We start from the raw sequence: 21,545 nt of genomic DNA, 5'->3' as shown, positions 1-21,545 counted from the left end.
AGGGATCTGCTGTAGAACTTCTTGAAGTACAACCCCCTAGTCGACATATCTCAGAAAAAGAGGCCCTAGAGCATCCCTGCCACAGCCCTCAGGCTCCAGGACCCCAGCCACCAGGCTTAGGGCTGGACAGTTTACATCCTTTCTTAGGAGGGGAGAAAGAGGAGCTGTACTGGGCCTGGCCAGGGTAGAAGGATCCTGGCCCAAGTGTTCGTTACTCCTCAGGAAGACAAGCATATTCATTTAGACTAAACATTAACTTCAAATAGGGCATTGTAAGAATTATTATAAGCACATTATTGAATGTTGAACCTGAAATAGTAAGAAATTAAAACACAAATAAATAAAAAAGGGGCTGAAGAGTTGTCAGTTAATACCTAGGCAGGCATCTTTCAAACTTCAGAAGAATATAAATGCTAACCAGATGAGGCCATCCCATGACTATGGGAGAACAAGACAAAGCAAGGCCACTCAGCCATCATGTGTGAAACTAGATACACAGGACACTCTGCAGCTACAAAAATATCTAGACATTTCCTTTTCCAGTTCACATGAGGTCTAACCATTCCTTTGTTAGTGACCATTCTTGCCCAGCTCTTATCCTCACACCTCCTAGTTCAAAATCACCAAGACACCCAACCATTATATTGGTCTCTACTTCCTAAGAATGGCCCAACCCAAAACTGGTCCTTGCTTCCCAAAACCTCCTTAGAATTCCCAACTTAACAAATCTCATCTGAATTCCTCCACCCTGAAGAAGAGGAGTGATGGCAGGAGTTTATTTTTCATGTAGTGAAGTAAAAAAACCTTACTGTGTTTGACTACAGGTGAGTTCCTGATGGGCTGTGCCTGGTGAACTCTGACATAACCTTGCACAAATAACTGGTTACTCACTCAAGGTCATGCTTTACAGAATGAAAGAGAGGTTATGGAAATTAACCAACACTGATATTACCCAGAGAACCTCAGTGTAAGTCAAAGTGACTCAGTAAAATGAATTAAAAGAAAAAAAAATCTACGAGCAAATAAAGGAAGAAAGGAAGGAAAATAATTTGAGCATGAGAAAGATCTCATGAAAGTATTGAAGTATTAGCTGGTACCTTGTTGGTTAAGCAACTTGAGCCTCAGTTTAGATGAGATGATGCACAGATTTGCCCAGTTCAGTCAGGCATGAACTCCACATGCATGCCCATCACCACCATCATCATCAATGCTCTCACTGTTGCATTATGATGGTTATCAGTCCCTACTGATGCTCTTAACAAGCTGCAAGTGCACTTGCGGATACTCATAAACATATCTGCCTCATGGAGCATATTAAAAACCTGCTCACTCATTTCATAGGCAAAGGAAGAGGGGCCAGCAAAACTCACATTGAGCTGAAGTTCATCTGTCCATTGTCCAATCAGTCGGTAGCCGGGGTTGGTGGTGTTCGTGGTCTGATACTGGAAGATGTCGTAACGCCCAGGGGCATCCCCGTTCTTGTTAAACATGACTGGGGTGCCCGCACTACCTGGGGAAGACAAGACAGTGACAAATTTTATAGTTAAACAAGATTCCATCAATCTCTTGTGCCCTGGGGAATACTCTGAAGACCTGGTGATGAGCAAGGTAGCCTAGAGGTAGCCCTGTTGTTTAACAGGTTCCCCAACATGCTCCCTGAAACTCCTGGACAAGTCATCACTATGCTCTGTGAATCAGTAGATAAGGTGGGAAGACAATTTGTTTCCTCCTTGGAACATCTCAATTCTTTAATGTCTTAAAGCATTTTATTCTACTTTGTCTTCTCTTGTAAGGAATAAAAATTAAATGCATTATTTTTCAGAGAAAATCTTAAGCTTTATTGTTGTTGTTACTATTATTATTTTAGTTTCTACCAAACACTAAATTGTGTATAAAGAATCAAGACATAATAAATATATTTTTTAAATGAAATACAAGAGAAGTGAAAAACAAGCTCAAAAGTTCACTTAAATACATAGTTGAATACTGATTGCATTTAAAAGTATTTTTGGCTGATTATTTCTAATTGGCTTTAAACGATAAGCAGCTGAAATGCTTAGCAGTTTGCCTGGTGAATGCTTAACAAACAATGGATTCTTTCTCAATTTTCTATTTGGGTCTTATTTGAAATGTCTATCTTAAGACTGTAAACAATTAGATAGTGAAGCCAATTTCAAAAGACTAATGCATTGTTTTGAAAAAATATATAACTTAAAAGTTGGATATGAGTGAAAAGTTCCTTAATATTAACCATAGGGAACAAGAGGCAAATCACATACAAAGTATAAAAGATGTGAATTTTAGTTACCTTACCAACAGTTAAAGAAGAATCACCAGAAGTTTATAACTGAGCATTATTTCACTCATGATCTCTGAGAAATAGGAAAAATAATACTGGCTTCAGGGTATGTGACTTCAGGGTATGTCTGCTCTGCCTATAAGTTAATACATGATCTATATTTCCAACAGAAAACAGTGCTCTATTTCCTGCTGTTTACAAGGAAGTTCATAGATCAATTACAGGCTGAAACAGAATCACTGAGAACATTTTGCTATTTTTGGGGGGGGGGGAGCAAGTAAATCTTAGATAAAGAGATGAAACACTTTCGATAATTCTCATTAAAAATTTTAAGATGCTGATGGTGGCAGAGCTTTGCATATGGCTAGTAGTCATTAGCTTCTACAGAACTTGGGCCAACATGGTATTTGAATTAATGATATGGATGAAAGAACTAAGGCATGTTAACTGAAAAGGAGAGAGAATGCTTGATCCAGTAAGAAAGGATGTCTTCTTCAGGAAGGGCTTCCCAGGTGGCACAACGGTAAAGAATCCACCTGCCGATGAAGGAGATGCCGGAGACTCGGGTGCAATCTCCGAGTCGGGAAGATACCCTGGATTAGGAAATGGCAACCCACTCCAGTATTCCTGCCTGGAGGATCCCATGGACAGAGGAGCCTAGAAGACTATGTAGAGTCCATAGGATTGCAAAGAGTTGGACACAAATGAGCACACACACGTGTGTACACACACCTCAGGGAGCAAGCATGATGCTGAGAGTGATTCCACACAAACGATCAATCAACACAACAATGAAGTTTCAAAAAGGGTCCAGAAAGTAGGACAATATAGCCGGTGACAAGAGGAATACAGAACTGCAATCTGGGCCTGCCAGCTACCCCTGCTGGGAGAGACGGCCCAGCTTGTAGACAGGGTACAGAGGCAACTAAAAGGAACTCTACACTATCCGACAAGTGTCAGGCACAGACTTTTATGATGCTTCTGCCTATTACAAAAAAAAAAAAAATCAGAGCTTGTGACAGGACGTATAATGGTCCCCCAGGCAGGTCCAAGTTCTAACCCCTAGAACCTGTGAATGTCACCATACCTGGCAATGACATCTTGTAGGTGTGATTACATGAAGGATCAGGAGATGGGAGGGATTAACCTAGATAATCTGGGTGGGCCCAGTCTAATCACAGTGGCCCTTTTAAGTAAAGCAGCAGGAGTCAAAAGAGAAAGGAGGTGAGAGGATGAGAACAAGAGGTTGGGAGGATGCAAGGAAGGACTCCTGAGTCCAGGAGAGCAGGTGGACTTCAGAAGTCAGAAAAACCGAGGGAGCAGATACTCAGAGCCTCTAAAAGGATCCAGCCCTGTCTTCACCATAACCGAAGCTCAGCGGGACCGGTATCAGACTTCCAAACTACAGAACTGTAAGGCAATAAACATGTGCCATTTAAGGTGTTAATACCAAATATATGTCTTGAGTTTGAGCACACTCTGGGAGATGGTGAAGGACAGGGAATCCTGGTGTGCTGCAGAACATGGGGTCGCAAAGAGTTGAACATGACTTAGAGACTGGACAACTGCAATCAAATATATGGTAGGTTTTAATGGTAGCAATAGGAAACCAATATAGACCTGGAGGACACAGAACAATAAACTTCCTAACTTTACGGGTGAGGAAGGCTACTTTAGGTTCAGAGATGGCAAGTCACTTGCCCCAGGTCAACTGAGCTCATTGAACTAGAAGAGTACACAACAACTGGCCTTGGAATCCACCAGAAAGGCTGTAAATCCCAGGTCTAACACTTCCTATATGTGTGACTTGAATCAAGCTATTCATACTCCCTCTACTTCTTATTGTAAGTAATAACACCTTTGCCTACCAGGCTCCTCCGTCCATGGTATTCTCCAGGCAAGAATACTGGAATGGGTTGCCATCATTTCCTTCTCCAGGGGATCTTCCTAACCCAGGGATCGAACCCGGGTCTCCCACATTGGAGGCAGATGCTTTAACCTCTGAGCCACCAGGGAAGCCCTCAAGAGGTTAGAGAGAATTAAATGTAATAATGTGCACAAGGTGCTTAACCTTATGCCCTAAATGCTCAATAGATGGTCATTTTTTTAAAATAGCTTTCACTTTTATTATCATTTACTTTGCTGAAATGCATACAAACATGTGACTAATAATCTTTTGTGTGTGTATACATATATATTATATATATGTATGTGTGTATATATATATATATATATTTGGCTGCACTGGGTCTTAGCTGTGGCACGTGAGATCTTCTATGTTTGCTGTGGTATGTGGAATCTTCTAGTTGCAGCCCGTGGGATCTAGTTCCCTGACCAGGGATTGAACCTGGGCCCCCTGTATTGGGAGCATGGAGTCTTAGCCACTGGACCACCAGGGAAGTCCTCCCAGACTGATCACTTTTCCCAATGCATCAAAGTTGTCTCTTCTAACTGGCATTTAATTTAAATTTCTCCATTGGTGTACACATTGAAAAAAAAAAAAACAAAAAAAACTTCCAAACAGCAGGCTAGAATCCATTCTGGGAATGGGTGTTCATCTATGAGTAACACTGATTTGATCCTAATAACTTGAATCAGTAGCTGAATCTGTGTGTGGCCAAGGGCTCCATTTCAATGTGTTTCTTCTCTGCTTCACCTAGACACTAGCCCCACAGTCCACAGAGACACCCCCCAAGCCCTCTCTGTGTAGGAAGCAATAGAAGTCTTATTATTTTTCAGAAAGACATTACTATTCAGATACAGCTGTTTTCTTTCACATTGGATACTAGGATTCATGTTGTGCTTTGCTATAATTCTGCAGCTTCTACTCATTAAATAATAGGATGGGAGCTTTTCAGAGTCTGTGAGAGGACAGGGCAAGAATATCAGAGGCCTGGGGCTCCAAAGGATCTCACCCTACCCAGTAAATATTCATGAAAAAGGTATAGACTGCCTCATCTCTCTCCCTCCTTACAATCCTTTTGAGGAGAAATGATTCTTATAGTGCCCTTTCCATACTCATTAAAGATCATTCTTAAAAACATATAAGGCAGAAGAGCTGAATATGTTGCCTAAGTGAGGTGTAATGCATGGTGTGACTCTGACCTTTTTGATGGATTCTACAATGCAACTGGCTTTTTTTTTTTTACAGTCCCCCCTCACCCTGCCCTTTCACACACAAAACTCCCTTTTAACATCACCCCTGAACTGTTTGAAAGAGAAAAAAGGGGATTTGTGTTCAATGAAATCTGTATCAAAAAAAAAAAAGGATCAAACAATTGCAGAGGAAATTTATTTGATTAATAAATTATCAAAGGACAAGTGATTCCCTGCAGAAATGTCTACAAGGTATCAAGGCCAGAAAAGAAGTGTCCTAAGGTAAAGGAAGCAGGGCCGCTTGATCAGGTGGGAGGCTGAAAGGAGAGAATAGGTGACAGAACACATGCAAGGAGGAAATCTTCCCAATGAGACCATCAGAGTGAAACTTTTCTTTTTTTCCTTGGATGGAGAATGATTTGGGATGTAGGCTGCTCCAGTGACAAAACAGCCTTTCGGCATCAAAGCACTGACCTGATGGGCTCTCTTCTCCTTTTGCCAACCCATACACAGGTTTCAAGCACCTCTACGAACAAAGCTAGTGGAGGTGATGGAATTCCTGTTGAGCTACTTCAAATCCTGAAAGATGATGCTGTGAAAGTGCTGCACTCAATATGCCAGCAAATTTGGAAAACTCAGCAGTGGCCACAGGACTGGAAAAGGTCAGTTTTCATTTCAATCCCAAAGAAAGGCAATGCCAAAGAATGCTCAAACTACCGCACAATTGCACTCATCTCACACGCTAGTAAAGTAATGCTCGAAATTCTGCAAGCCAGGCTTCAGCAATATGTGAACCATGAACTTCCAGATGTTCAAGCTGGTTTTAGAAAAGGCAGAGGAACCAGAGATCAAATTGCCAACATCCTCTGGATCATCGAAAAAGCAAGAGAGTTCCTGAAAAACATCTATTTCTGCTTTATTGACTATGCCAAAGCCTTTGACTGTGTGGATCACAATAAACTGTGGAAAATTCTGAAAGAGATGGGAATACCAGACCACCTGACCTGCCTCTTGAGAAACCTATATGCAGGTCAGGAAGCAACGGTTAGAACTGGACATGGAACAACAGACTGGTTCCAAAAAGGAAAAGGAGTACGTCAAGGCTGTATATTATCACCCTGCTTATTTAACTTCTATGCAGAGTACATCATGAGAAACACTGGGCTGGAGAAGCACAAGCTGGGATCAATATTGCCGGGAGAAATATCAATAACCTCAGATATGCAGATGACACCACCCTTATGGTAGAAAGTGAAGAGGAACTAAAAAGCCTCTAGATGAAAGTGAAGGAGGAGAGTGAAAAAGTTGGCTTAAAGCTCAACATTCAGAAAATGAAGATCATGGCATCTGGTCCCATCACTTCATGGCAAATAGATGGGGAAACAGTGGAAACAGTGTCAGACTTTATTTTTTGGGGCTCCAAAATCATTGCAGATGGTGACTACAGCCATGAAATTAAAAGACACTTACTCTTTGGAAGGAAAGTTATGACCTAGATAGCATATTAAAAAGCAGAGACATTACTTTGCCAACAAAGGTCCATCTAGTCAAGGCTATGGTTTTTCCAGTAGTCATGTATGGATGTGAGAGTTGGACTATGAAGAAAGCTGAGCACTGAAGAATTGATGCTTTTGAACTGTGGTGTTGGAGAAGACTCTTGAGAGTCCCATGGACTGCAAGGAGATCCAACCAGTCCATTCTGAAGGAGATCAGTCCTGGGTGTTCTTTGGAAGGAATGATGCTAAAGCTGAAACTCCAGTACTTTGGCCACCTCATGTGAAGAGTTGACTCATTGGAAAAGACTCTGATGCTGGGAGGGATTGGGGGCAGGAGGAGAAGGGGACGACAGAGGGTGAGATGGCTGGATAGCATCACCAACTCGATGGACGTGAGTTTGAGTGAACTCCAGGAGTTGGTGATGGACAGGGAGGCCTGGGATGCTGCGATTCATGGGGTCGCAAAGAGTCGGACATGACTGAGCGACTGAACTGAACTGAAGTGAACATAGGTTTCAGAAACACAGCACTGATTTCTGTTTATTACCTTTTACTTCTCAACAAACCATCCTAACAGGGAGTGCTGACAAAAGGACAATGTGTATTTTGCAATTTGGGCAGGGCTTGGCACAAAAAGGGCCTCTCTGGGGGCTTCTCTGGTGGCTCAGTGGTAAAGAGATCATCTGCCAGCCCAGGTGACACAGTTTCGATCCCTGATCCCAGAGGATCACACTTGCTCTGGAGCAACTAAGCCTGTGCACCACAACTATTGAGCCTGTGCTCTAGAGCCCAGGAGCTGCAACAAAAGATGCCACCACAATGAGAAGCCTGTGCACCGTAAGTGGAGAGCAGTTCCCGCTCACTGCAACCAGAGAATAGCCTGCACAGCAATGAAGATCCAGCACAGCCAAAAACTAATAAATAAGATTATTTTTAAACAAAGAAAAAAGGGTCTCTCTGTTTCACTCACATCAGCTGGGGCAGCTTGAAGGTCACATGGTTAAAGGCTGATGCTGACTATCAGCTGTAACCTCAGCTGGAGCCACGAAAGGAACACTCACATGCAACCTGTTTCTTAGCTTCTAGGCTTCCTCCTAACGTGCTAGCTGTGTTTGTAATACAGAAGTCACAAAAGAACCATGCAACGGCCCTATGACAGTTTATGGCTTAAAATTCACAGACTGCAACTTCCGTATTAGACACAAGCTCACTCAGATTCAAGGAGAGGGGACGCAGATTTCACCCTTGATGAAGGAAAGGTAATTACATATTTCAAGATGATGACAAGAGATGCATCATCTTTACAAAATTTACCACAACCCAGTGTGTTTTCTGGAAAGTAATAACTAACTCTAGGTACAGACATACTTCAGATTAAATACTTCGCAATAGAGCAATTATCTATGATCATGTACCCATGAGAACAAATTTGGTAAATTTACAAATACTGACATCTGGTTGGATAAGCAAACGTTGAGATAACTAGAATTTAGGCTCAGGTCACTGCATTCATGAGGGATGCAGGAAAGATGGCTAGAAGTCATAAAGACAAAATTAGCCATCTTTTCTGTTGGTACACAAGAGGAGGTTAAGTGCTTGGTGAAGATGTAGCAATCCTTTAGAGCATTCTATTATCACTTCCTAAATTGACGTTTCTGTAAATGTGAAGGTTGAGGTTATTAAACTGTACTGCAAAAAAAAAAAACTCCCAGGGGTATAAAAAATTCTGTACTGAAGTAACAGAAGAGCACAACTAAGCTTACTATGATCAAGAAACATCAATATTTTTCTAAAATATGCAAAAGAGAGGTGACATTTTTCACAAAAAAGAATCTTAACTTATAGGTCTGTCTCCGTCATTTGCTAGCTGTAAAGTGTTGGACAAATATTTTCTCCTCCCTAGCATCTGATTAATTTGTCTAAAAGTCAGGACACTGAATGAGTACAAAAAGTCAAATTTCTTTTCACACTAATAATTGCTCAATTAAAGTGACATGAAAGCCACTTAACTAAATCTAACATTTTTTTTTGTTTTTTTGTTTTTCCTGCTTTATAAAACCGTTGAGCCCTGCTATTAACAAATGTCACATGGCCCTGGAAGTCTCCTGCCTGTCCATGTGGCAGAAAGAATTTCCTCAGAGAAAGGAGATTATGTTGACATCAGAGCATGATTACAATGACAACAGAGAAAGGGAATGAATTGGCCCTGCCTGTGCTCTCCCACAGAGTCCGTGTTCCATGATGGAATAGCAGGAATAAGCCATTTCTCTCAAACGCATAATTAAAGTCAAGAAAGCAGGCCACGGAGTTAGGTACCCGAGGTAACAATAACAGCATCATCACTACAAAACCACGTGGCTTTAAACACCAAGATTCTTAGTTTCTCTATAAATTAGTTTATCTGTTGAAAAAAAAAAAGAAGGAAAATAACTATACCTAAGCCATCTGGGATTATAAATATTAAAGAAGCCAGTATACAAAAAAGTACTTAGAACAGTTTCCGGCACATAATATTTATTTGGGACACAGACCCTGAGTCCAGTCAGTAACTCAGCAATTCTGGCTCATCAGCGGGTAAGACCATCTTAACTAAATGAGTCTACAAGCACTCTACGGAAGAAGAATCAGATGAGAATCACCGAAAATATTCTCAAAATGACCTATTTTTTTTTTTTTTTTTGTTACTGGCCTCTGAATGGTGATGTTTATCTATGGACCAGAATACAAAGCCTAGCAAATGACCCCAGGATATATGATGAAATTTATATGTACCTGGTTCTGGGAAAATTATATATTTTAGGAGATTCTGTATGATGAGCAAGAAAACTACAAAAGAAGGTGATTTGTAGTTGAATTATTTTTCTGGTTGTATTCACAGTCAATTTTGTCTCCATCTCAGCTTGGAAACTGTTGGTTCCCAAACTGGATATGATTTTTCTTCACCCTGATGCTAAGTAACTCCTGAAAGATTGATTCAATATTGTGGGTTTAAATGGGTTATTATTTAAAAGAAGCAAGAAGATTTTTTAAACCATAATTATCTAAACCAGGAAATTAACATTGTTATCATGCCAGTTAAAACTAATCAACAGATGTTCTTAAAATAACTGTCCCATTCATATCTTTTTTTGGTTTAAGATCAATGTTTCCATATAGCATTTAATAGTAAGGTCTCCTAAATTCCTTCCAATCTGGAACAATTCATCCATCTGTCTTTCTCCTGACCTGGGAGTATGAGCCCGTTATGTTTTAAAATACCCTTCAATTTGGATGTCTGATGTTCCTTCATGATTAAATGGAGGTTATATATTTTTGGCAATAAGACCTCAGAAGTGATGCTGTAACCTTCTCAGGGTATCTTTTTAAAATTAATTTATTTTTGTTAAAGTATAGTTGATTTACAATGTTGTGTTAGTTTCAGGTATACAGCAAAGTGACTCAGATTTATATACACAGCTTTTTCCCCATATAGATAATTACAAAATACTTAGTTCCCTGTGCTATAGTAAGTCATTGTTCATTATCTATTTTATATATAGTAATAAGTGTATATTATTCCCAAATCCTAATGTATCCCCTCCATCAACTTTCCACTTCAGAAACCATAAGTTTGTTTTCAAAGTCTGTCTCTGTTTTATAAATAAGTTCATTTGTATCATTATTTTTAGATTCCACATACAAGTGATATCATATGATACTTGTCTTTCTCTGTCTCATTTGCTTCACTTTATATAATAATCCCTAGGTCTATCCATGTTGCTGCAAATGGAATGGTTGCACTTTTACAGCTGAGTAATATTCCATTGTACATATCAATATATCTACCATGTCTTCTTTATCCATTCACCTGCTGATGGGCATTCAGGTTGCTTCCATGTCTTAGTACTCTAACAGTGCTGCAATAAACATTCATGTGCATGTATCTTTTCAAATTATGGTCCGTCTAGTCAAGGCTATGGTTTTTCCTGTGGTCATGTATGGATGTGACAGTTGGACTGTGAAGAAGGCCGAGCACCGAAGAATTGATGCTTTTGAACTGTGGTGTTGGAGAAGACTCTTGAGAGTCCCCTAGACTGCAAGGAGATCCAACCAGTCCATTCTGAAGGAGATCAGCCCTGGGATTTCTTTGGAAGGAATGATGCTAAAGCTGAAACTCCAGTACTTTGGCCACCTCATGTGAAGAGTTGACTTATTGGAAAAGACTGATGCTGGGAGGGATTGGGGGCAGGAGGAGAAGAGGATGACAGAGGATGAGATGGCTGGATGGCATCACTGACTCGATGGACATGAGTCTGAGTGAACTCTGGGAGTTGGTGATGGACAGGAAGGCCTGGCGTGCTGTGATTCATGGGGTCGCAGAGTCGGACATGACTGAGTGACTGAACTGACTGACTGACTGGATACATGCCCAGGGGTGGAATTGATGGATCATATATTATAGTAGCACAATTTTTAATTTTTTAAGGAACTTTCATACTGTTCTGCAGAGTAACTGCACCAATTTACATTCTCACCAACAGTGTAGGAGGATTCTGTTTTCTCCAAAAACTCTCCAGCATTTATTATTTGCAGACTTTTTGATAATGATAATTCTAACTCGTGTGAAGTGGTACTCACTCAAGTTTTGATTTATATATCTCTAATGATTAGCAGCATGTGATGCTGTTAAGTCTCATTATTGGTGACATTAACCTAGATAACTTGGTTAAGTACTGTGTTCCAGGTTTTTCTACTTCAAAGTTGCTCTTTTCCCCTTTGTAATTAATATGTTCCATGATGAATGACACTTTGATGCTATGAAAATATCTTATTTCTCATCTTACTCTAGCCCCAGAATTTTAGCATCCATTGATGATTCTTACCTTAAGTAATTATTACTGAGGTCTTTGGTGAATTTCATATCTCCATTTTTGCATCCTCCCATCATGTTGTCCCTTCTCCCGCATGTATGTGTTCAATTATTTATTTCTGTGAGCATGAACTCATTGATATTTATTATATTATATCAGTTAAATCCATTATTGGTCTAGAATTAGCTGGTGGGATCTTCTTTAAGCTGATTCCTTTGCCCCTTCGACATGGTCCCATCAATTTTTGAGCACTTTCTTACTTTGTGGCGCAACATGGTTTCAAGCTCATCTTCTACTTGCCCTGCTCCAGCCCCTGAATTAAGAGTTCCACTAGAGATCCCTAGCTCTATTTCGTTGGAGAATGGTATTTATAAATAAGATGCGAATGAAGGTGCAGTTATTTCTATCAGGATGTCATCACTCCTAGGCACTCTCAGTGGACAGAACTAACAGTAGAGGTTTGTGCGCATACAGACGTAACCCTATCCATTTCTGTATCTCTCCGACTGTGTGCGTATACTGCATGTTGGTATAGTCAACACAGTGTTACTTTAATTTTCTCCCATCCTTACTAGTCATTTCTCTCCCTGACAATGAGACACCTGATGCTCATTATCTGCAATATTTTTTATTAAATCTCTCAGTTCTCTTATGCACATAAATAAGCCTCAGAATTGTGGGGAAAAAACATACTAACTTCTAGCTACTGTGCACTATCTGTGTACTACTCTTCATATCTTCAGACTGACAGTATACAGTGAAATACTGTCTTCAAAAATTACTTGCATTCTTTTTTTTCCCTCACTCCCTGCAGTATGGTTACATTATTCATATGCAATATATTAGGTTTATTACTGTATAAAATTTTGCATTATCCCATGTAGAGATTACTTTTTTAATCAAGATATAATTGACATTCAAGATGGTTAATTTTATGTGTCAGCTTGACTGCAGAAGCCCTGACAGCTGGCAAAACTTGATTTCTGTGTATATATGACATTGTTCCTGGAAGAATGGTTAAAGTGAATAAAGAATTGTTGAGTTGCTGAACAGAATGAAGCAGGTGACCCTCCCCAATGTGGGCTGGCGCCACCCAATCCCTAGAAAGTATGACTAGAACTAAAGGCAGAAGAAGGGCAAATTCACTCTTTCTGCTTGAGCAGACACCCATCCTCTCCTGCCTTCAGACATTGGTGCTCCTAGTTCTCTGGCTTTCAGAAGCAGATCAGAACTTACACCACTGACCCTCTGACCCCAAGGCCTGTGCACTTGGACTAAAGCACCCCGCTGGTTCTCTGGTTCTCCAGCTTATAGGTGGCAGGTTGTGGGGGCATGTCAGTCCCCAAAACTGTGTCAGCCAATGCTCATTATAAATCTCCTATTATATTCCTCACTCATCTCTACTCATTTATTTAATTTCTGGGCCTCCCTGGTGGCTCAGAGGGTAAAGTGTCTGCCTGCAATGCAGGAGACCTGGGTTTGATCCCTGGGTCAGGAAGATCCCCTGGAGAAGGAAATGGCAACCCATTCCAATACCCGTGCCTGGAAAATCCCATGGACAGAGAAGCCTGGTAGACTACAGTTCATGGGATCGCAAAGAGTCAGACACGACTGAGTGACTTCACTTTCTTTCTTTATTAATTTCTACCAAAGTATTATACCTTGAGAAATAAGTTTCTAATATGAGATTTTGGTGTTACAGAAAATGATAATCATTATTTCAATTAACTTGAGCACATAGAGAACTGGCCCTTCCTTTTCCTCTTATTACTGATGTTCACCAAGGAAAAATTTGGCAAAAAACCCCCACAAACTTCTGTTTTAAGAAAAAGAGGGTAAACCATGAAAGTGCAAGTGAAGTCGCACAGTCATGTCTGACTCTTATCAACCCCATGGACTGTAGCCTTACAGGCTCCTCTGTCCGTGGGGATTCTCCAGGCAAGAATACTGGAGTGGGTTACCATTTCTTTCTCCAGGGGATCTTCCCGATTCAGGGATCGAACCTGGGTCTCCCACAGTGCAGGCTGACTCTCTACCCTCTGAGCCACCAGGACAGCCCCAGGTAAACTATAACCCTCCCCAGTTTATTTATTCATTTGCTCACTCACTGCTAAATAAGACATTTAGGATTTATACAATCATTTGAAACGATATAATCCACATACTCAAGAGTAAACTGTAATCTGACTACTTAACCGATGAAACCAGAATATCAGCACTTAGGATTCCAAAAAAGCCTGGAATAGAGATGTTTAAATACGTTTAATGAGCGCAAGCAAAATATATCACATGATCAAGATATTGGAATTTTGAAATATTTGTTTAAAAATATACCAGATGATTATGACAAATTTCTGTCTTGCCAAAAGACTTAAATGCCACCAAGTTATGTATCACCCAGAGTTATACTATTGGATGTTCTGGTTATCTGGTTTACCACCTATCAGCATATTAGAATATTGGTAAATATATAAGAGCATTAAAATCATACTTGCCATAATGTGACTTCTTAGATTCATAAAGTACTTTGGTACCAATGCTTCACTGTCATTATGAGCAGTTTTACATATAATACTTTAGACATACTAGAGTTGCATGGCATTCTCTAGGTGTTGTTTTTCTAAAACATAAACTCCCCATGTCAGCCTGAGGGGGATAAAAAAACACGGAGACTCACCATTGAAATTCACATTGCGGATATACTTCAACAACTTCTTGCCCCCAGCTTGCTCCATCTCTGGACAGACACCCCGGTAGTCAGCACAGAGATCCTTGTTCATGTGGTGAAGGGCGTGAGCCATGGCATACACTGCGTCAATCACAAACTGAACTTTGCCCTCCTGCTCATAGTTGGAGTCTTTCCCAATTCTCTCCTGTCCTGCACATGGAAACAAGGAACACACACAAACACTGGTGTTGAGGAGAATGTTTCAATTTGCATTTACTTTCAACTCTGCTTAAAGAAAGCAATGCTTTGAGGAACACAGTCCTGCAGGCCACATTTCTACATTTGGCTACCATGTTGGGTTGCTTTGATGGTTTTGGGTGTTTGACTTTGGAGTTCATTCCTGGCTCTTTGTTCATTACTGGAGTTCATTACTGGGAGTTCATTTCTGATATATTTGATAGATCTCAGAAGCAGCACTTCTAATGATCACAATCACAACCTTTGTAATAAGCCAACATTCTTTCTAAAACACAGTGGTCCCAGAGAGTCAAGGGATTAATGGGATTAGAAGCTGGGCCACCACATTCAAATCTTCAAAGCTCACTTATTCTAGAAGGGGATGGACCAAAAAAAGTAAGAGAAAACTAACTAAATACTACCCCTGAAATCACTACCTTCTATATACCTGCCCTTCTTCCTGTGTTGTCTGTCTCAGGTTTTGGTATTACTGGCAACTCAGATGCTCAGGCTGGAAACCCTGATGTCGTTTTTTTTTTAATTCTTCCTTGTCTCTTAGTCCACCCTCCTACATACATATATCTAACGAATAGCCAAAATCTCTTAAAAAGTGAACAGTTTTGGCCACACTACAAGTGTCCCATTTCTGCTTCCTCATCTCCAATCAGGACACAATGCCAGGTGTCCCTCTTCATTCACTCATTCTTCCGTGTTCATATTTCCAAACCACAGAGCTAAACACTTCACCCTCATGCTCAGAATTCTGCAATGTTCTTCACTGCCTGCAAAATGAAATCCAAATGCTTTCCCTTGACAATGGAGGATAGTCATCACTTTGTTCCTCTCTGCCTAGTAACAGTAAGAACCAGCAGCGATTAAGTGCCCTCCACTGTGCTGAAAGCTTTATATACATGATTTTTTATTTTATCCTCACTTTGTGACTTAAATATTGTTAGTACTCATTATACAGATGGGAAAGCTGAGCCTCACAGAAATGAAATCACCTTCCCAAGGTCATGTATGGGAACAGCAATGATAACAACCCCCGCTTCCAGAACCCAGAAGCAACATTTCTCTGACTTCATTGGCCCTACCTCACCTTCTTCCTAGAATTCACAATCTCACACACACACACACACACACACACACACACATTTTGGGAAGATTCCCTGAAGGAGGGTGTGGCAACCAACCCCAGTATTCTTGCCTGGAGAATCCCATGGACAGAAGAGCCTGGCGGGCTACAGTCCATAGGGTTGCAGAGTTGGACACGACTGAAGCAACTTAGCATACAGGCACGCACACATATATATTTTGCTCCAGACAAGTATGGCTATTTTTCCTGTAAACATCAACTTTAATATTAGGTTATCTTTGCTCAAGCTCTTTGCTTTGCCAGAAATTTCCCTCCTTGCTTTTGCTCATCATAATTTAATTCTCACTCCATGGCATAGTATAATTGTTGCTTATACTTAGCTTCTTGATCACAAAGATCTTCATAAAATGTTTCAAATCTTTATAATCAAATTAATAGTATCACTGCATTTTAATGCTTTACCAGACTGTCCTTTCCTTTTCACACCCGTTACATTCCCAGCACTGAACACAGAATTTATATCTGATAGATTCTAAAAAACACTTGTATTAGTCATTTGTTAAGTACATGATAATACCAGGAACTCTCTTTAGACCTCCCAAACCTCTACAACAAATAGTTAACCACAGACTGAGTTTCACTTTCACAGCAGCACTGCCCAGACTATTTTCAATGACACATTTGTGTAGGAATGAAACAACAGGGATTCTACAATCCCAGTCCATTCCCCTACAAAACAGAGTGCTCCCCACAGCCACTGTGTTCAACATTACCTGATTTCTTTACTGAGAGATTGTTTCAGAGTATTTAACATAAAGTATAATTTCCAAGGTGGAAGTTCAGAATTTCCCCAAATTATGTGAATTCGTATTTTTGCTTTACAGAGCACACGTTAGTATCTCAAATGGCAGACACTTCTGTGTTTCATATGTATACCATTCAAGTACCAATCAACCTTGTGCTCACTGCTCTTCACTGGGTCTAGACCTGTGCAGTGTGTTTAGAGCAGGGATCTGTTTGGGAGAAGATAAAATCTGTCATGAATCCACACTGCTCCCTCCAATTCAAATTCTGGACCACAGGGTTTTTGCTTATCTCGACACCCTTACACGTCTGCCTCTTTTTTTTTTTTTTTTTTTAATGAGGAAAATCCTGGTTCTTAATGACACCATTACAACTATTTATTTCCTCAATTCTGTAATAAACAGGTAACATTCTTAGAATAATAATCATGCTAACCAACAGTCTAAAAATGTAGTGCAATGAACAGCCTTGGAAAATGTGTGTTTCTCAGTTCTTATCTGAATATTTTGGTCATTTAGTCTGAGAAAGGCGATTGCTGTGCTCAAGAGTTTTTTGCTAAATATTGGCAAATTCCCCTCTAATGGGGTTGCACTAATTTGCTCTCCCACGAGCAAAGAGTGAGAGTTCATTTCCCAACAACTTGACAACTGAGCATGTCCTCAAACTTGGATTTCCGTCATATAGGTGAGAAATGCTGTAACAGTATATTTTTATTTGCATTTTTCTTACTACAGGGGAGGTTGAATATATTTGCATACAGTTCAAAGCTATTGTATTTTTTTATGCTATATGTTTTAATTAAAAGTCATTTTCTTCTGTTTTAAAAAATAGTTTTATTAATAAAGTATATTCATTCTTTCAGATTAAGTTGCAAATATTTTTCCTAGTTTGTCATTTTTCTTTTACTCACTTTAGATATTTTCTGCATAAAATTATATTAGATAAAAACACTTTTTCTTAAAAAAATCAATTTATTTTCTTATTACTGCCTCTGGATTTTCAATCATAGCTAGAAAAAATGCCCCACTCCCAGAGTATAGAATGATTTTTATCCATGCTTTCTTCTAGCACTTATATAATTTTATTTTTTAAACTTAGATGTTTCATCCACCTGGAATATATTCTGGTGTGCAATGTGAAGAATTAAAATTTTATCTTTTTTCATATAACTAGTTATTGTAACATATGTCAGTTCAACTTTTCTCACTGATATGAAGTGTATCCTTTATTATATACTATTTCCATGTGTAATTAGATATATTTCTGGATTTTTAACATTTATTTCACTGTTTGATTTGTTTATTCATGAGCCAACACTACAGTTTCATTTATAAAGTCTTTATAATGTATTTTAATAACTGGTAGATTTAACCTCTCTCTCAGTATAATTATTATTCCTCCCCCTCCCCAAATGTTCTGGTAGTTTTTGTTTATGTACTCAAATGAGTTTTACTAACTACTTACCTATCTTGAGAAGAGAAAAAAAAAATTGGTATCACATTTACTGGGTTTACACTGTATTTGTATATGCTGTAGCACTTAGCTAGAACACAAGTCTACAAAGGTGAGAATGCCCATGTGTGACTTTCCATTTGCTCGTCTATTTTTGTTTCCTTTAATGCTGTCTTAAAATTTTTCTCACGTGAGTTTTGAGTGTTTTGTGGAAAGTTAGCATTTGGTATTTTACTTGGTTTTGCAATTATAAGTATGGCTTTCTTTCCTGAGTACTTCCACTGGTTTATGGTTGCATACAAAAAAATTATTCCTCGTTTTGTTGTGGTCATTTATTATTGTCCAACTTTCTGTCATGAAAAAATTTAAATGTAGAGCAAGGATGAAAGAAGTTTACAGTGAACTCACTAGGTTCTCATATTAACATTTTACTATACTTACGGATATAAGGCAATTCATTTTCTAATATTACTTTTATAACCTGCTACTTTACAAATTTCTCTTATTTTTTATAGTACTTAAAAAGGCAATCTTGAAGGCGTTATGACCATTACAAAATATACATTATGAAACAGGTTCAGACTAGTAATTCAAGACAGCACTTTTTCAACTACTTTTATAAAGACATTCATATCAGATGGAATGCCTTGAAAAATAATTGCAATATTTTAAATGATGAAATACTTTATTATGTGTGAAACATTATAGGCTTTATCCCTCTTTGGAACAGTCACCAGACAGATATATTAGCTTATTAAAGGCTGTGAGGAAAAGGTGCACATTTGTCTTTGGGGCCACTAGGACTTGGAAAATGTAGCCTCATAATGAAGCTGTGTATGGCCCCTGTGTCCTTATCTTCTTAAGTAAAATGCTAGCTGAAGAGTTAATGTTTGGTAAATGTGAAGATGTAGAAACAAAGAGTTGCTGTTGGCTGGAGAACTGGTAAGAATTTAGACCATAAATTTGCCACATGACAGAATCACTGAACTCCCAGTTACCCAAAAGATATTGACAAAGGTCTAAGCTGTTTTTACAGGAAGCAGACCCCCTCCAGGGGAAAACTGCTGACCACAAGTACATAGACCCTAGACGGTTGAAACCAGAAGAACGAGGATGCTTGAAACTCCACCTTGATGCCAACCAGTCCGAGAATGATCCTCCTGCTGACCACGCCCTGTTTCTTGAACACTATAAAACTCCTCACAACCCCCTCACATGGTCTTGAGGGCATTAGCTCGCTGTGGCCCCCTCTGCCAGGCAAAGCGATAAAAGCTACTCTTTTCTACTTCACCCAAAACTCTGTCTCTGCATTTCTGTTCAGTACCATTGATCAGAGGCTGTGTTTCGGCAACAACATCAAGTTCATTAACAACAACAAAAGGCTAACTTTATTTCCCCTACTGTGGTAAATGCAACTGTGCACCAAGTTCAGAGTCTCTGGTTTTTCATCTACCACCCTACCCCTCCTCCTCTAACTGAGATCTGGTCTCTTCTAGTACCAGCAGCCACTGCAGGAGGACGGGCTTCTGGACATTTCCTGAGCCTCACTGACTCAATCCTCATTTATCTAAGACAACTCAATTTCCTCCTCAGCAAGCACTAATTTAGGAACAGGCCAGGGTTACAATTCTACATGATGAGATGTAAGAAAAGAGTTTATTGGTTCCACATATAAAATAACAAAAATGAACTTATTTACAAAACAAAAATCAACCCATAGACACAGATAACAAATTTATGGTTACCAAAGGGGAAAGTCAGGCAAATGAAGAGTTTGGGATTAAGTGACACACATTACTGTATATAAAATAGTTAAACAACAAGGACCTACTGTAGAGCACAATTATGTAGATATAACTGAATCGCCTGCTGTATACCTGAAAATAATACAAAACTGTAAATCAACTATATGTCAATAAAAATGTTAAGTATACAGGGGAATTCCTGAGAAAGTTCATTTGCTCTCAAAGAGAGATGGAACTCAATTGTATCAGACGTTTCACACATCCCCAACACATACACATATACAGGCACGCACATATCTGCACACACGCATTCTGCAATTACTCTAGTCATTTTGTGGTCCTGAGCCAATTACCCAGCATACAAATAACAGCAGAATAAAAATGGGGTAGTGATGTGAAAATACTACTGAGCTGTGAGTTAGCCAAGCCAAGAATACTGTACACTTTTTTCTAAGTGACACATTCAATATCTATTTAACTAAAAAGCTTGATAATCAATGTTTCCCAGGCTTTTTTGAACACTGCACTTCTTATCCATGTACCATTTTATAACATCTCAAGGGACAAGCATAAGAATGCTTTCTCCCCAACAAAATTGCAAAGAAGGGTAGTTTCAAGAAATATTTTTAACAATGTAGATTAAAATAGAAAAAAAAAAAACATTTTCAGTCAGTTCACAGTTAACACCTCATTCTTTCAGGCTTTCTGATGAACTGAGATGTCGTTATATTCTTTTCTTGAATGAAGTTCATCCTTTTCATCACATTTCCCAGGAAAGGGTTTGAGATTTAGATAAAATGAGAACTCTAAAGCATTAATTATTTTTTTTGTTTCCTCAGCATGCAAAGAAGCTTTCCTTTTAAAATCTCCTGATTTTCTGATGTATTTTTATTTTTACCCAAACAGTCCAGTATTTATCTTTAAATGCACACTCCTGTAAGCTTTTGTTGAATAAACTATCAGCTGCTCTACACAAACTCTCTCACAACCAGAATTTCTAGTGTTTGGTCTGCTAGCGAGGTCTTCTCTCTTTGAAAGACCTGCTTATCTTGCCGATTTTAATATACTATTTTCTCAGAATATATGCCTTAGGTAATCTGTAAGAGCAAACTATTAGGGAGAAAAAAAGAATAGAAAATGTAAGAAGTTATGGATCTGAAATTATTAATAGAAATAATCCTATTGCAAAATTAAACTAAAAGAAAGAGGGGTTTGGGCTTAAGCAGGAAACAAACCAAAGATACTTGCCAGTGTGAACTGAGAAACCTACCCAAAAGCAGATATGAACAACTGGCCAGGTGTTTATCCTATGTTTCTAGCGGATTCATAAATTATAATTTTTATTTTGATTTCACATATTAATGACAGTTATTTGCATCAGGAAGACCTCTTGGAAGTAGACATGCTGGTGCAGACTGGGCTTCTGCACTACAGAAATACATTTTATTGACCATAAAGCCACAAACGTAAAAATTTCTTGAGGCTAAAGTCCTGAGTGGTACTGTATATAATTAACTAAAATATTAATGCTTGGGTAGTTTGCAAATGATAAATGCTTTAACAAAAACAAGAAAAAGATATGTCGCAGAGAGAGTCGGGGCATATTCAAGTGGAGACGGAACTGCTAGATGCCGGGTAAAGAGGATGTAGGGAAAGCATCTAGCTAGGTAAAGAGGATATCCTGGAGCACTAGAAAATGTTGCAAGTTCTCAAAACACTACAGTGACCAGGCAAGCCTTATGAAAATGCTACTGTACTCCCTCCCGTAATTTAAAAATATGTAAATAACTACCTCAGAGAGA

At 39.1% G+C, this 21,545-nt stretch overlaps 1 protein-coding gene across 9 annotated transcripts in view; it reads right to left on the bottom strand.

Moving 5' to 3' along the window:
* The window catches only part of GRM7 (glutamate metabotropic receptor 7), a 935,325-nt gene that overhangs the window by 296,620 nt on the left and 617,160 nt on the right, over positions 1 to 21,545 (bottom strand). For all 9 annotated transcript variants that reach the window (XR_003507726.1, XR_003507724.1, XR_003507723.1 and 6 more), the window contains exons 6-7: positions 14,419 to 14,619; positions 1,371 to 1,510 (exon numbers count right to left, since the gene is read on the bottom strand). Coding sequence is in view for 5 of the 9 variants with exons in the window: in XM_027522339.1 (XP_027378140.1) it covers positions 1,371 to 1,510; positions 14,419 to 14,619 (341 nt within the window). In the remaining 4 variants the exon portion in view is untranslated. The remainder of the gene's footprint in view (positions 1 to 1,370; positions 1,511 to 14,418; positions 14,620 to 21,545) is intronic.

The sequence above is a fragment of the Bos indicus x Bos taurus genome, chromosome 22 (genome assembly GCF_003369695.1).
Source record: "Bos indicus x Bos taurus breed Angus x Brahman F1 hybrid chromosome 22, Bos_hybrid_MaternalHap_v2.0, whole genome shotgun sequence".
Lineage (NCBI taxonomy): Eukaryota > Metazoa > Chordata > Mammalia > Artiodactyla > Bovidae > Bos > Bos indicus x Bos taurus.
This window is presented reverse-complemented; position numbering and strand designations above follow the sequence as displayed.